At 41.3% G+C, this 16417-nt stretch overlaps 2 protein-coding genes across 3 annotated transcripts; both read right to left on the bottom strand.

The window, feature by feature from the left end:
• Nucleotides 1-923: 923 nt before the first annotated feature.
• Nucleotides 924-3066, bottom strand: LOC113126790 (C-type lectin domain family 12 member B-like). Of its 2 annotated transcripts, XM_026300935.1 has the most exons (6): nucleotides 2717-3066; nucleotides 2281-2391; nucleotides 1854-1964; nucleotides 1691-1753; nucleotides 1253-1395; nucleotides 924-1171 (listed from the first exon to the last, which is right to left on the bottom strand). In XM_026300935.1, the coding sequence occupies exons 1-6, from the start codon at nucleotides 2844-2846 to the stop codon at nucleotides 1142-1144; spliced, it is 588 nt and encodes a 195-aa protein (XP_026156720.1). In that variant the 5' UTR covers nucleotides 2847-3066; the 3' UTR covers nucleotides 924-1141. The 2 variants fall into 2 exon arrangements, with proteins under 2 accessions (XP_026156720.1, XP_026156719.1); XM_026300934.1 differs by having other exon boundaries at nucleotides 924-1395; nucleotides 2717-3065.
• A 2764-nt stretch (nucleotides 3067-5830) lies between these two features.
• LOC113126332 (CD209 antigen-like protein A) lies at nucleotides 5831-9850 on the bottom strand. Its single transcript, XM_026300296.1, has 7 exons — nucleotides 9311-9850; nucleotides 8875-8985; nucleotides 8460-8570; nucleotides 8296-8358; nucleotides 7858-8000; nucleotides 6945-7057; nucleotides 5831-5951 (listed from the first exon to the last, which is right to left on the bottom strand). The coding sequence occupies exons 1-7, from the start codon at nucleotides 9438-9440 to the stop codon at nucleotides 5831-5833; spliced, it is 792 nt and encodes a 263-aa protein (XP_026156081.1). The 5' UTR covers nucleotides 9441-9850.
• Between the last annotated feature and the right edge of the window lie 6567 nt (nucleotides 9851-16417).

The raw sequence follows: 16417 nt of genomic DNA, 5'->3' as shown, positions 1-16417 counted from the left end.
TGCAGTCACATTTGTTTTACTTGTGAAGTTGAGAAGCAGTTTGTTCTTTTCTGTCTGAGGATACAGAGCAGCACACACGTTCAATAAGCTGAACTGTGACCAGGGCTTTGAAGACTTTCTGAATCCTGACTCTTTCAAACTGAGTCCTTGTTACTGGACCTCATCACAGACTGCAGATGAACAGAGCTCAAGTCCAGCTCTTCATTCAGACACTCAGTTTTCTGCAGGTTGTTCCAAACCAACACTGAGAAAATCCTTTGAACATGTGTTGCTGTCCTGCCTTTAACACATGGTTCTGTTAGTTTCCAACAATGACTTTGATGGCACTGAAATAGAAACAAAACACTGGCTCACGTTTCTGTCAGCGCTGATCCGTCAACCCATTTCCATGTACTTTCTCTGAATAGACCGATCCAGGACTGTCCCATCATATTCAGCTTTGTGACAAATTCCTAATAGTTGACAAGAGACAATAATTATTTCTTCATTCATAATTCAGTATTTCTGTTGTAGTAAAATCGTCCTGTGAGTCTGTCTGAAGGAAAAACTAAATCTGCTGCAACTTTTCTTTTCCTCCATGGAGCATAAATCAGAAACAGCCAAAGAACTGATGAAGATCAGCTCCTCTCATAGACCGACCGTTGTCCCAGTAAAACCAAAGTTAACATGTCATTTTATCAGAATGTGTTTTTCAAACCAACACACACATTTGGAGGGTTTTTGAGATATTGAGAATGAATTGAATAATGAAATATTTCCCTTACATGAACGTTTGTCTCTAAATTCTCTGAACCATTAGAGCTCAGTTCATGCAGAATCAGTCAGACCTCCTGTTTTTGTCACTTTAACCAAGACTTTTGTGTTTTACTGCAAATGTGCAGTGACCTAAACCATCTCCAAATCCAAAAATACCAATCCAGGCCTTAAAATCTCCAGTATGTGAAATAATAATATCCATGGCCTTAAAATCAGCTTCCATGATAGTTGATGTAGAAAAGCAGCAGTGACGTGGACCCAAATGCCTGTACAGTCCACACAGGCAGAGCAGGTTGAATTCCAGGCCCTTTACTAGAATCACTAGTCAGTGAACAGGTTTCCAGTTGTGCAGCCTGAAAGCTGTTTAACCAGGCAAATAAATCCATCAGGGTCCAGACAGGAGGCAGGTCCCAGACTGGCAGCAGGTCAGAAACACAAGGAACAGATCACTGGCAGTTACATCAGAGATCACACACACAGTAACAAACACACTCACCTGCTCCTCTTTGCTGTTTATCGACACCAGATCAGCTCCTTTGTTCCGACAGTCTGTCCTACTTTCATACCACCATTTTTTCTCAGTGGATTTAAAGTAACAGCTGCATCCAAATCTCGTCCATCCTTCAGGACACCACTTCCCTTAATGTGAGACAAGTGTTTTAAAGCCAGTTCATGTCATTCAGTGTCAGACTGATAAGACTTGTACTTTCACTGTGTAGGTTCAGATCTTTCTGTCTCCACTTTTCACTTTCAGGTTCTTTACTCTGTAAATACGACGTCACTCTCATTTGAAGTGATTACCTCCAACACAAATATCCACACAGCAAAACTGTTCAACTACATTAGACAGTTAGAATTCAAAGTGACTCTTCAGTGATATCATAGAAACTGGTTTAATTCTGATATTTGATCATAGTTTTTAAACTTTTCTCACCTTCAGTTTTGTCCTTCAGCTTCTTCACTTCTTCCTGTAACTGACTGTTGTCGGCTGCCATGTCTTAAGAAAATCAGCAGCAGATAAAACATGAAAATGTTGATGCAGTGTGAAGTTGGATCATGTGTTTTATGGTATTTGCCTGTTTGTTAAAAAATCTTACTGTGAATTTTCTCCTGGAGCTGCTTTAAGTCATTCTGTGACTGATTGTAGCTGCTGCTCAGGTTGTTGTTTCTGATCATCAGCTGCTCGTTTTCTAATTTCAGTGAAACATCTGATAAAATATCTGATGAGAAAAAAAACAGAAGAAACAGACGACATCAAATCGTTCTGCTTTATAAAGACATAGCTGAGTTACTTCCTGTGTTTTATTAACCATCACAGTCACAGCTTTAATCTAGAGTTCAGTTATTTGTTGAGCCGACTGTTCTTGAACCTGCCGTGTGTTGAGCTCACTCAGGGCGTCGTCACTAGACAGGAAGTGACTCTGCGGTGGCTGAAATACCAAGTAAGACCAGGACCCAAACAAAAACCTGCAGTTTGAATGTGGAAAACCAAAACAGTGAAGACAGTGGAATAAAAGTCCTCACAGCGTATGATGATGGCAGCCAGAATCAGCAGATACAGCACTCCCAGAGCCACTGTCCAAACTCTGAACCTGCTTCTTTTCACAGCTGGAAGCTTCTTCTCACTGTGTCTTCCTGCAGAGGCCAAATCCACAGAGAAGACACTTTGATTCAGCTCTTTGTCCTTTATTCCTGTCATTGAATGCATCTGCTTGCTGCCAACAATGACATTTGACCTGCACTTTGACCAAATTCCAGCACAAAGTGACCTGATACTGACTCACACAAGTTGATCCTCTTTGTTCTGCACTTACAGGAACTGGACTGGGTGATACTAGAATTGGTTTTTCTGCAAGAGTCAAACTGAAAAGCTCCAGTTTGTGTAAAAATCCTGTCAAATTGCAGCCACTAAGACTCAGCATCAGCTTTTCTCTTCTAATATTGATGATTTCAGACTCACCAGCTTGTTGTAAGCCAACATCAGTGAGCTGCTGTCCATCCTGGCTTCTGTCTGTCTCTCTTGTGTCCTCTGGGACTCCTCTGATATATTTCACCCTCACATCTGACACAGACTGAATGTCTGCAGACATGTTGATGGACAAAGAGCTAAAAAGCACCTGAAGCAGTTTTGGACCAGTCTTCACTGTCTGTTTCTGTCTGAGTCAGGCAGCTTTCAACAGGGCATGACGGAAGTAGCAGCAGGTCCACCCACAGCCACAGATACTTGAAGCACTTTGTTCCTGTTTCATGAAAACCTTCATTTGTGTGTTATAAGTTGAATTACTGGACTATATGATCCATGCAATGGAGTTGGAAAAACCTTTTCAATAACGTGAGAAACTCAAGTCCTGCTGAAAATGTTGTTTGTTGCAGAGATAAAAGTTGTGTTACTCTGCAGCAGCACTGTGCAGCACTTTGCTGAATGTCCACACACTATTAATAGAGACACAGAGAAACAAAGAGCTGAGCAGTTTCTGACACAAGAAAATGTGACGTGTGATCTGTGCAGGTATTGAGGTTTAGACTTGGTGAGCAACTAACACCTTGAAAAACAAAGGTCCAATGTGGTTTGTCAGTGTTAACACTGAAGCAAAAAGCCACATTAGAGAATATAAAATAATTGTTATCCACTTTATCTGAAACTCAGTGAACTGCTAAACCTGTTTTCATCATGAAAACACCTCTTTCTCTGCGTTCACCCACATTCTCACTTCTTCAGCACCCTGGAAAGTTACATGACCTGCCATTCTCCATCCAGTCACAAGATGTCTTTGGATGTCCATCCATGGTGCCATCCTGAATAAACTTTGCCTGTGCTTCCTGTTAGCTGACCCTCTGCTCACCAGCACACCTGCTCCTCATTCCCTGATCACTCTCCCCTGTGAATATACAGTGGGTATGGAAAGTATTCCGACCCCTTTAAATTTTTCACTCTTTGTGTCATTGCAGCCATTTGCCAAATTCAAAAAAGTTCATTTTATTTCTCATTAATGTACACTCAGCACCCCATCTTGACAGAAAAAAACAGAAATGTAGAAAATTTTTGCAAATTTATTAAAAAAGAAAAACTGAAATATCACATGGTCATAAGTATTCAGACCCTTTGCAGTGACACTCATATTTAACTCACATGCTGTCCATTTCTTCTGATCCTCCTTGAGATGGTTCTGCTCCTTCATTAGAGTCCAGCTGTGTTTAATTAAACTGATTGGACTTGATTAGGAAAGGCACACACCTGTCTATATAAGACCTTACAGCTCACAGTGCATGTCAGAGCAAATGAGAATCATGAGGTTGAAGGAACTGCCCAAGGAGCTCAGAGACAGAATTGTGGCAAGGCACAGATCTGGCCAAGGTTACAAAAGAATTTCTGCAGCACTCAAGGTTCCTAAGAGCACAGTGGCCTCCATAATCCTCAAATGGAAAAAGTTTGGGACGACCAGAACTCTTCCTAGACCTGGCCGTCCAGCCAAACTGAGCAATCGTGGGAGAAGAGCCTTGGTGAGAGAGGTAAAGAAGAACCCAAAGATCGCTATGGCTGAGCTCCAGAGATGCAGTAGGGAGATGGGAGAAAGTTCCACAAAGTCAACTATCACTGCCGCCCTCCACCAGTTGGGGCTTTATGGCAGAGTGGCCCAACGGAAGCTTCTCCTCAGTGCAAGACACATGAAAGCCTGCATAGAGTTTGCCAAAAAACACATGAAGGACTCCCAGACTATGAGAAATAAGATTCTCTGGTCTGATGAGACCAAGAACTGAACTTTTTGGCATTAATTCTAAGCGGTATGTGTGGAGAAAACCAGGCACTGCTCATCACCTGCCCAATACAATCCCTACAGTGAAACATGGTGGTGGGAGCATCATGTTGTGGGGGTGTTTTTCAGCTGCAGGGACAGGACGACTGGTTGCAAGTGAAGGAAAGATGAATGCGGCCAAGTACAGAGATATCCTGGAAGAAAACCTCTTCCAGAGTGCTCAGGACCTCAGACTGGGCCGAAGGTTCACCTTTCAACAGGACAATGACCCTAAGCACACAGCTAAAATAACAAAGGAGTGGCTTCGGTACAACTCTGTGACCGTTCTTGACTGGCCCAGCCAGAGCCCTGACCTAAAGCCAATTGAACATCTCTGGAGAGACCTGAAAATGGCTGTCCACCAACGTTCACCATCCAACCTGACAGAACTGGAGAGGATCTGCAAGGAAGAATGGCAGAGGATCCCCAATTCCAGGTGTGAAAAACTTGTTGCATCATTCCCAAGAAGACTCATGGTTGTACTAGCTCAAAAGGGTGCTTCTACTCAATACTGAGCACAGGGTCTGAATACTTATGACCACGTGATATTTCAGTTTTTCTTTTTTAATAAATTAGCAAAAATTTCTACATTTCTGTTTTTTTCTGTCAAGATGGGGTGCTGAGTGTACATTAATGAGAAACAAAATGAACTTTTTTGATTTTGGCAAATGGCTGCAATGACACAAAGAGTGAAAAATTTAAAGGGGTCTGAATACTTTCCGTACCCACTGTATTGTTCTGGTTTCACTTTTATACCGTTCCAGTTGTTCCTGGTTTTCTCTCTGTGTCCTGGCTTTGGATTACTCAGCTCTTCTGAACTCTACCTGGATTTTTCATCTGTTCCCTCAGATGGTTTGCCGTGATTGGACAACTTGTGTGTTTCCCTGCACGTTGCTGACTCGGCCTCCTGTTTTCCCTGCTTGGTCCTTATTGGCTCCGACTGTGTGTAAGTCAGTATTTCCATTAACGTGGTTCTTCACTGCATCTGTGTGTCTGCACTTGGCTCCTATCTCTCTGGTTGTTGTCTTAGTAGAAACATGACAGAGGCCTTTTTCCAGCTGCACAGACACTGCTGCATCATCCTGACCACATGTTTGTATTTTCACAAAGAATTCCCCAGACACACTGATGATATTAGACAATGCATTTGGTGAGGAAGCCTTTAATAGTTTGTTGGTTCTTTACAGTATCTTCTAATGTGGTTAATGTGGCAACAGACTCATGAATGAAGCAAGTAAAGATAAATCCACAGCCCTCTGTCATAGGCAGAACCAGGAAATCTATTTCTCACAGATCCATGTTTTATATTCTCTGTCATAATTAGTTGTCCATTTTCCTTGTTGGTCACAACATGATGCATAGTACCAGCCTGTGGGATTTCCATGCCCTGTTGCCCAGAACCTGTGGACAAATAAAATATAGTTTTAAACTGGGCTGAAACTCCTGATTATGTTCATATTCACATAAACTTGAATCTAACTTTGAATATTTCAGATTATTTCAGACTATTATTGAATCATATTATTTATGAAAACTGGATCCAGGACTTAGACATGGCATCCATTCATTCCAATGAAAGTTACTCTGCTCATACTCCACAGACCTTTTCTGTGGTCCTGGTCTGACTCCTGGTTTTTAAGCTCCCTGCACATGCTCAGTAGGGTTTCTCTGAAACAGCTTTAAAGGTTTGACCAATTTTAAATCTTAATGCTTGAAAAATGAATGACAGAGAAGTAATAACGGAGCTGGTGCAGTTTGAGGTGTTCAGTCAACAGTTGGACTCACATCAGTTTTCAATGGTCGTCTATGAGGAAAAGACTTTGTGGGTTGCAGGGATTTTAGTTGCAGTACCTCAGTTTGCCAGCAGGACAAACTGGTTGTAAAACTGCTCTCTTAATCCATCCCTGGGACTAATGGTCATATTCAGCTTTTTCCTTCATATGTTCTTCCCTTTCTAAAGAGCAGAGAAGAGGCAGGTCGTCCTTCATGCTGAGCTAAAGTTAAAGGACCTGCAGTCACATTTGTTTGACTTGTGAAGTTGAGAAGCAGTTTGTTCTTTTCTGTCTGAGGATACAGAGCAGCACACACGTTCAATAAGCTGAACTGTGACCAGGGCTTTGAAGACTTTTTGAATCCTGACTCTTTCATACTGAGTCCTTGTTACTGGACCTCATCACAGACTGCAGATGAACAGAGCTCAAGTCCAGCTCTTCATTCAAACACTCAGTTTTCTTTTCACGTTCTTTCATTGGATTCAACATCTGCAGGTTGTTCCAAAGCAACACTGAGAAAATCCTTTGAACATGTGTTGCTGTCCTGCCTTTAACACATGGTTCTGTTAGTTTCCAACAATGACTTTGATGGCACTGAAATAGAAACAAAACACTGGCTCACGTTTCTGTCAGCGGTGATACGTCCACCCATTTCCAGGTATATGTCGATCCTTCCTGTACAGTCCGTAGACCGATCCAGGACTGTCCCATCACATTCAGCTTTGTGACAAATTCCTAATAGTTGACAAGAGACAATAATTATTTCTCCATTCATAATTCAGTATTTCTGTTGTAGTAAAATCGTCCTGTGAGTCTTTCTGAAGGAAAAACTAAATCTGCTGCAACTTTTCTTTTCCTCCATGGAGCATAAATCAGAAGCAGCCAAAGAACTGATGAAGATCAGCTCCTCTCATAGACCGACCGTTGTCACAGTAAAACCAAAGTTAACATGTCATTTTATCAGAATGTGTTTTTCAAACCAACACACACATTTGGAGGGTTTTTGAGATATTGAGAATGAATTGAATAATGAAATATTTCCCTTACATGAACCTTTGTCTCTAAATTCTCTGAACCATTAGAGCTCAGTTCATGCAGAATCAGTCAGACCTCCTGTTTTTGTCACTTTAACCAAGACTTTTGTGTTTTACTGCAAATGTGCAGTGACCTAAACCATCTCCAAATCCAAAAATACCAATCCAGGCCTTAAAATCTCCAGTATGTGAAATAATAATATCCATGGCCTTAAAATCAGCTTCCATGATAGTTGATGTAGAAAAGCAGCAGTGACGTGGACCCAAATGCCTGTACAGTCCACACAGGCAGAGCAGGTTGAATTCCAGGCCCTTTACTAGAATCACTAGTCAGTGAACAGGTTTCCAGTTGTGCAGCCTGAAAGCTGTTTAACCAGGCAAATAAATCCATCAGGGTCCAGACAGGAGGCAGGTCCCAGACTGGCAGCAGGTCAGAAACACAAGGAACAGATCACTGGCAGTTACATCAGAGATCACACACACAGTAACAAACACACTCACCTGCTCCTCTTTGCTGTTTATCGACACCAGATCAGCTCCTTTGTTCCGACAGTCTGTCCTACTTTCATACCACCATTTTTTCTCAGTGGATTTAAAGTAACAGCTGCATCCAAATCTCGTCCATCCTTCAGGACACCACTTCCCTTAATGTGAGACAAGTGTTTTAAAGCCAGTTCATGTCATTCAGTGTCAGACTGATAAGACTTGTACTTTCACTGTGTAGGTTCAGATCTTTCTGTCTCCACTTTTCACTTTCAGGTTCTTTACTCTGTAAATACGACGTCACTCTCATTTGAAGTGATTACCTCCAACACAAATATCCACACAGCAAAACTGTTCAACTACATTAGACAGTTAGAATTCAAAGTGACTCTTCAGTGATATCATAGAAACTGGTTTAATTCTGATATTTGATCATAGTTTTTAAACTTTTCTCACCTTCAATTTTGTCCTTCAGCTTCTTCACTTCTTCCTGTAACTGACTGTTGTCGGCTGCCATGTCTTAAGAAAATCAGCAGCAGATAAAACATGAAAATGTTGATGCAGTGTGAAGTTGGATCATGTGTTTTATGGTATTTGCCTGTTTGTTAAAAAAATCTTACTGTGAATTTTCTCCTGGAGCTGCTTTAAGTCATTCTGTGACTGATTGTAGCTGCTGCTCAGGTTGTTGTTTCTGATCTTCAGCTGCTCGTTTTCTAATTTCACTGAAACATCTGATGAGAAAAACACCAGAAGAAACAGACGACATCAAATCATTCTGCTTTATAAAGACATAGCTGAGTTACTTCCTGTGTTTTATTAACCATCACAGTCACAGCTTTAATCTAGAGTTCAGTTATTTGTTGTGCCGACTGTTCTTGAACCTGCCGTGTGTTGAGCTCACTCAGGGCGTCGTCACTAGACAGGAAGTGACTCTGCGGTGGCTGAAATACCAAGTAAGACCAGGACCCAAACAAAAACCTGTAGTTTGAATGTGGAAAACCAAAACAGTGAAGACAGTGGAATAAAAGTCCTCACAGCGTATGATGATGGCAGCCAGAATCAGCAGATACAGCACTCCCAGAGCCACTGTCCAAACTCTGAACCTGCTTCTTTTCACAGCTGGAAGCTTCTTCTCACTGTGTCTTCCTGCAGAGGCCAAATCCACAGAGAAGACACTTTGATTCAGCTCTTTGTCCTTTATTCCTGTCATTGAATGCATCTGCTTGCTGCCAACAATGACATTTGACCTGCACTTTGACCAAATTCCAGCACAAAGTGACCTGATACTGACTCACACAAGTTGATCCTCTTTGTTCTGCACTTACCGGAACTGGACTGGATGATACTAGAATTGGTTTTTCTGCAAGAGTCAAACTGAAAAGCTCCAGTTTGTGTAAAAATCCTGTCAAATTGCAGCCACTAAGACTCAGCATCAGCTTTTCTCTTCTAATATTGATGATTTCAGACTCACCAGCTTGTTGTAAGCCAACATCAGTGAGCTGCTGTCCATCCTGGCTTCTGTCTGTCTCTCTTGTGTCCTCTGGGACTCCTCTGATATATTTCACCCTCCCATCTGACACAGACTGAATGTCTGCAGACATGTTGAGGGACAAAGAGCTAAAAAGCACCTGAAGCTGTTTTGAACCAGTCTTCACTGTCTGTTTCTGTCTGAGTCAGGCAGCTTTCAACAGGGCATGACGGAAGTAGCAGCAGGTCCACCCACAGCCACAGATACTTGAAGCACTTTGTTCCTGTTTCCTGAAAACCTTCATTTGTGTGTTATAAGTTGAATTACTGGACTATATGATCCATGCAATGGAGTTGGAAAAACCTTTTCAATAAAGTGAGAAACTCAAGTCCTGCTGAAAAGGTTGTTTGTTGCAGAGATACAAGTTGTGTTACTCTGCAGCAGCACTGTGCAGCACTTTGCTGAATGTCCACACACTATTAATAGAGACACAGAGAAACAAAGAGCTGAGCAGTTTCTGACACAGGAAATGTGACGTGTGATCTGTGCAGGTATTGAGGTTTAGACTTGGTGAGAATCTAACAACTTGAAAAACAAAGGTCCAATGTGGTTTGTCAGTGTTGACACTGAAGCAAAAAGCCACATTAGAGAATATAAAATTATTGTTATCCACTTTATCTGAAACTCAGTGAACTGCTAAACCTGTTTTCATCATGAATTCATCTTGTGTCCAGCTGCAGCCACTGCTGATTCCCCACTACCTGTTGGTGTCCTTCACCTGTCCTGGACGAGTGCTGCAGGAAGTCGCTCAGACCCACAGGACGCTCACAGTCCTGCTGCTGTCACTCTCTGCACATGCTTCCTGTGAAAGACCCAGCTCAAGATGGCGCCAAGTCAGTCCGTTGTTTGTGTGTCAGTGCCTGATGTCTGAGTTTTTGTGTTTTTATGGGCGACATTTCACATCATTTCCACATGAATGTGTGTTACTTCTCAAGAACAACATTCTCCAGTTAATTTGGGGATTTTAGATGATGCATTTGATCAGGTGTTTTCAGATTACTACAGCACTGTAAACCCAGACTGCTGAGGCCTAGGCCTGCTCGGGATCCACTTGTTGGGCTGCAGTAACCAGGGGAGAAAAAGGATCTCTGCATATCATCTCACTGTTTTCTGCTTCATCTGCACTCGGTGAGCCACCTGCTGTATTTTCCTGCTATATTTCCAGCCTAAACAAGGAATCAACAAACAATGTGTCCAGTGTGGTGGCTTTGTTTACTCTACCTGTCAGGTGGTTTCATGCTGACAACAGCAGTGAATCATGGACTGGACTATGACACAGTGGTCCCTTCTCTCTGGATCTCCCCATACTCTGTTACTATACAATACTGTGATGTCGCTCCTTTTTCTCACTGGCTCACTACTGGGCTTTCTACTGGATTGAAAGGGGGTCTTCCCTATGTTCCCCAGTACCTTTGTTCCCCATGGTGGTTTTCTGGTCCGTCGTGTGTTGGTATTTGAAGCGGCTCTTGAATCCTGGATAAAATCTAACAGCTAAACAATATGAAATGTTTCAGCTTCTTTCTGACATATTAATGTCAACGTGTAAAAATCTTGGCATAGATGAGAACTGGTAAATTATAAACCCTACCATGTTATTCAATAACACTGTCATGGATTCATTTAAATCCAGTCTAACTTGGTCCCACTCCCTTTTAGAATATTATTTCCCATACACCGTTCCACAGAAATCAATATTACCACACGTGAAAATCACAGGCAAACATAAACAATAGGACTTTTCCATCAACACCACGTGGCTCCAACTTCATGTAAGATCTAATCAATGGTGATCATTTTGGTTGATTTGCAGTTATTTCCACATTATATGTCTAAAGTTACAGTCAGACAGTGACAAACTGATGAAACCAACAACAAACAGATGCCCATAATTGAAACCCGTTGATTTTTGTTTGACCTTCGTTAATGTCCGGTTGAAAATCTTCTAAATATAAACATGGTTGGCAAATAGTTACCGGGGAACAAAGGGAAGACTGGCAAATCTGCCAGGGTTAAATTTCCACCGTAACATGAGATGAACAAAATTCAGAGTCATTTTAACACTGAACCGATAAAAACCAACACTAGCAGAGTCAGTGTTGGAGTAAATGTTGGGAGTTTCACACAGTTTCACACTCGGAGAGTCAAACTGGACCGCGCCTTTATTTCCGGTGAAGAAATGCGGAGCTGGATTTTTCCAGTCGCCATTTTCTCTCTCATCGCGGTAAGTTCAATTCTTTCAAATTTCATCTTTTAGCTCAATATTAGCACATGTTTATTTAGAACAATGTTATGTGAAGTTTATTTACTGGACTACGAACATTTTCAAGTGTTTTTTTTTTTCCTGTTTTAAACCGTTTTTGGTCGAAGTGTCCGATTGCTAGCATAAAGTGTGTTTTTAATGAAGGTGGTCTTTTTCTTTCCAATGGGACTTGCTGAAACTCGTATAGGCCTACTGACTTTAGGGTGGACCCACAGGCAGAGAGCAGGAGCTGTTCACCTGTTGGTGATTGAATCAATGGGCACTAAGCTCCAGCAGATTTTGTTGTCATTAGTCTATTTTCTCTGCTTGGATCATTCACAGGAAAGTCATATTGAAACGTGTGTGTGTTTTTCTAGCTGCGTCATGTTGTGCATCCATTTTCTATTTGGTTGTATGTGACGTTCTGTCTATTAGAAAGTAGGAATATGCTGGTTCCTGTTGAGTATAACGGAGTGAGCAAATGGGTCAGGGCACCACAGACAGAGGATGTCTACAATGATCCTGAATTTCTCCAAGGAAGTTATTTAAGTGGTGAAAAGTAACCTCTTTGACTCCAGTACTGGGATACCTTCTATTTTTTTCTTGTTTTATTGCTGCTTTATTATTATATGACATTTGGATGCAATGCACTTGCTTGAAAACAAGACCTGAGTGCTTTTTGCTCTCTGTTTGCATATCCTATATTTATCCATGTCTTAAGGGTGTATCACTGTATTTTTAACTTTAGCTTCTCTCTTTTAGTGGAGGCAAAACGTGGTTTGCCAAGTTTCACATCCTTGTTCCTGAAGGATTGTGCAAGAGTGGAAGTGGATCCAGACATATTTGATGAACTTTTGAATTCGTCTCAGGCGTCTTTCAAGGCCTTGACTGAAGATTGCAGTGGTAAGATAATGCAGTTGTTTCTCAAAATGTCTTGGTTATTAATTTATTGCTAGTGTAGATTTTATCTGCACAGTTTGAACACAGTTTTTCATCACAGTGCTATTTGTGTGTTCTTAGACAGTGTTGAGGATTCTTCTTCAGGAGCCTCATGTTTGTCAGAATAATCTCCATCTCCTGCATCTGAAGGCTCATCAAGTTCAGACTCAACAATTATTCTTGAATCTACCAAAACTCAGAAAAGACATTTGATTGAGGGACGTCCCGACAGCAGTATTGTAAGAGATGTAAGTTATCTTTTTTATACAAATATCAAATGTTGGAGAGACTCATTGTGTTTCATTAAGTGCTCAGTTTGAATCCAATACAATTGTTGTTTCAGGCTTGACCTGCATTCAAAGCCAGGTGGTGACCAAATATTCAAAGAATATGAGAGAACAAACCATCTGTGTGATGGGACAAGAAGAAAACTGGTGAACATACTTGTGGCAGACATGGTAGAGTGTCATGGGTAAGTGAGGTTGTTCTTGTAATTGTAGAATGTAATTTTAGATATTTTCAATTATTTAATTTTTCTTTAATTGGTTATTTGTGTAAAATGAATTATCTATGATGTTTGTCTCTTCTCAGGAGGATCCTTCCAGTAAATGTCCACATTACATATGCACTAGGCATCACAAGCTAGTTCCCAGACTTGAAGGGCCCATATTCAAAGAATGGATATGTAAGTACTAACATTAACATCATTAACAACATTAACAGGAATTGTTTCTGCCTTCACTACAGTAGTTTGCAGAGCATCATGTTGTAAAAGTAGGTGTCTTTGTCAGATAATAATTCAATTCAATTCAATTTTATTTGTATAGCGTCAAATCACACCACAAATCATCTCAAGGCACTTTACAAAAACTAAAACTAAAAACCCAACAATTCCCTTATGAGCAGCACTTGGCGACAGTGGAGAGGAAAAACTCCCTTTAACGGAAGAAAAAACCTCCAGCAGAACCAGGCTCAGTTTGGGCGGCCATCTGCCTCAACCGGTTGGGGTGAGTGGATAGAGCAGAGAGAAAAGAACAGCAACAATAAACAACAAATAGACACTGCAGGTTGGTGGGACCAGTAACTGCACATCAGCGATATACAGCTCCAGGACCAGGGACACCTGCAGAAGGTACAGAGAGAGAGAGAGAGAGGAAGAGAGCACAAACTAGGGGAGAGAGAGAGAGAGCACAAACTAGGGGAGAGAGAGAGAGAGCACAAACTAGGGGAGAGAGAGAGCACAAGGTTAGTAAGATTCAATGGTGGATTATACATGAGGTGGGAGGAGAGAAGAGAGAGGGGGTTAGGGTAGGGGAGCTCAGTGCACCGATGGTCCTCGGGCCGTCTAGGCCTATAGCAGCATAACTAAGGGATGGTTCAGGGTTGCCTGAAGCCAGCCCTAACTATATGCTTTGTCAAAGAGGAAGGTTTTAAGTCTAGCCTTAAAAGTACAGAGAGTGTCTGCCTCCTGAACCCAGGCTGGGAGCTGGTTCCATAGGAGAGGAGCTTGATAACTAAAGGCTCTGCCTCCCATTCTGCTTTTGGAAACTCTGGGAACCACAAGTAGACCTGCACTCTGAGAGCGAAGTGGTCTATTAGAGTAATATGGTACTATGAGGTCTTTGAGGTATGAAGGAGCTTGATTATCCTCCTGAGACCCAGCCCACTGCCTTGTGTCCCTTGTAGTGGACAGTTTGTTCACATCCAAACGGTCCTATGGTCCACTACAGTGGACATGTTATAAAATTAAAAATAAAAATAAATTTTAAAAAGTCTAAATTGTAACATGTTTTTTAAACCAAAAATAGGTAGGAAATTACAAAAAACAAGAAATTGGAATACACTTATTTTCCTTGGGTCTCAGGAGGTTATGAAGGGATTTGTATGTGAGAAGAAGGATTTTAAATTCTATTCTATATTTTACAGGGAGCCAATGAAGAGAAGCCAATATAGGAGAAATATGATCTCTCTTGCTAGTTCCTGTCAGGACTCTGGCTGCGGTATTCTGGATTAATTGGAGGCTTTTTATGGAGATATTGGGACATCCAGATAGTAATGAGTTACAGTAATCTAGCCTTGAGGTAACAAATGCATGGACTAGTTTTTCTGCATCATTTTGAGACAGGATGTTCCTAATTTTGGCAATGTTGCGCAGGTGAAAGAATGCAGTTCTAGAAATTTGTTTTATGTGTGAGTTAAAGGACATGTCCTGGTCAAAAATAACTCCAAGGTTTTTTACAGTAGTGCTGGAGGCCAGGGCTATGCCATCTAGAGTAGATATAATTTGAGAAAAGTTGTTTCTGAGATTTTTTGGCCCAAATATAATGACTTCTGTTTTCTCCGAGTTTAAAAGTAAAAAGTTACTGGTCATCCAGGCCTTTATGTCAGTTAGACAGGCTTGAAGTCTGGTTAGCTGGTTTGTGTTAACAGGTTTAATAGACAGATATAACTGAGTGTCATCTGCATAGCAGTGGTAATTAATAGAGTGCTTCCTAATGACATATCCTAAAGGAAGCATGTACAGGGTGAACAGAATCGGTCCTAGCACGGAGCCTTGTGGAACTCCATAACTAACTTTTGTTCATGTGGAAGGTTCATCATGGACATGAACAAACTGGAATCTGTCCCATAAATAGGATTGGAACCACTTTAACGCTGTTCCTCTGATACCAATCACATGCTCCATTCTCTGTAATAAGATGTTGTGGTCAATGGTGTCGAATGCAGCACTAAGGTCTAGGAGGACAAGTATAGAAACAAGTCCATTATCTGAGGCTAAGAGAAGATCGTTGGTAACTTTCAACAGTGCTGTTTCTGTACTATGATGTGCTCTAAATCCTGATTGAAAATCTTCAAATAGTTCATTCCTGTGTAAGTGGTCTGATAGCTGCTTAGCAACAGCTTTTTCTAGGATTTTTGAAATAAATGGCAGGTTGGATATTGGTCTATAATTACCCAAGACTCCTGGATCAAGACTAGGCTTTTTGAGTAAAGGTTTGATTACTGCAGTCTTAAAGGCCTGTGGTATGTAGCCTGATACTAGAGATAAATTTACCAAGTCCAATAAAGATGAGTTCATTAATGGCAGGGTGCCTTTAAGCAGTCTAGTCAGGATGGGGTCCAAGAGACACGTTGATGATTTCGATGAAGCAACTACTGATGTAAATTCAGAGAGATCTATAGGAGAGAAGCAGTCTAAACATAACTGAGGTCCTACAGATGATTCAAGAGCTACTGTAGTAGAAGATTCATTTATTGCAGGTATAGGAAACATCTGCTGAATTTTATCTCTAATAGTTGTGATTTTATTTGTAAAGAAACTCATAAATTCATCACTGCTGAGAGCTAAGGGAACACTGGGCTCAACGGAGCTGTGACTTTTTGTCAGCCTGGCTACAGTGCTGAAAAGAAACCTGGGATTGTTCTTATTTTCCTCTATTAATGATGAATAGTATGCAGTTCTGGCTTTACGGAGAGCTTTTTTATATGTTAGTAGACTGTTTTTCCAGGCTAGAAAAAATTCCTCTAAGTTTGTGGAACGCCACTTCCTTTCCAGCCTTCGTGATGCCTGCTTTAAGGTACGAACATGTAAATTATAGTCTTCTCTGAATCACTAACTTCTTTTTCAGAGGGGCTACAGAATCAAGCGTTTCACGCAGTGAGGTTACAGCGCTGTCAACAACATGATCAATTTGGTTCTTTAATGTATCTGTCCGTCTGCCTGTGTGTCTGCACTTGGCTCCTCTCTCTCTGGTTGTTGTGTCTTAGTAGAAACATGACAGAGGCCTTTTTCCAGCTGCACAGACACTGCTGCATCATCCTGACCACATGTTTGTATTTTCACAAAGAATTCCCCAGACACACTGATGATA

Source organism: Mastacembelus armatus, chromosome 11 (assembly GCF_900324485.2).
Source record: "Mastacembelus armatus chromosome 11, fMasArm1.2, whole genome shotgun sequence".
NCBI classification, from domain to species: Eukaryota; Metazoa; Chordata; class Actinopteri; order Synbranchiformes; family Mastacembelidae; genus Mastacembelus; species Mastacembelus armatus.
The sequence above is the reverse complement of the archived record's forward strand: the minus strand, read 5'-3'. Positions and strand labels throughout refer to the sequence as shown.

What these genes read in the sequence shown, in the direction of transcription:
- LOC113126332 (XM_026300296.1), bottom strand. Translation starts at nt 9,440, where the DNA reads ATGTCTGCAGACATTCAGTCTGTGTCAGATGGGAGGGTGAAATATATC. An exon ending in GGCTGCCATCATCATACGCT is followed by an intron (nt 8,571 to 8,874) that starts GTGAGGACTTTT and finishes TTTTCTCATCAG; the next exon opens with ATGTTTCAGTGAAATTAGAA. An exon ending in GTATCACCGCTGACAGAAAC is followed by an intron (nt 5,952 to 6,944) that starts GTGAGCCAGTGT and finishes ATTTGTCCACAG; the next exon opens with GTTCTGGGCAACAGGGCATG.
- LOC113126790 (XM_026300934.1), bottom strand. Translation starts at nt 2,846, where the DNA reads ATGTCTGCAGACATTCAGTCTGTGTCAGATGTGAGGGTGAAATATATC. An exon ending in TGTTGGCTTACAACAAGCTG is followed by an intron (nt 2,392 to 2,716) that starts GTGAGTCTGAAA and finishes TGGCCTCTGCAG; the next exon opens with GAAGACACAGTGAGAAGAAG. An exon ending in GCTCCAGGAGAAAATTCACA is followed by an intron (nt 1,754 to 1,853) that starts GTAAGATTTTTT and finishes GATTTTCTTAAG; the next exon opens with ACATGGCAGCCGACAACAGT.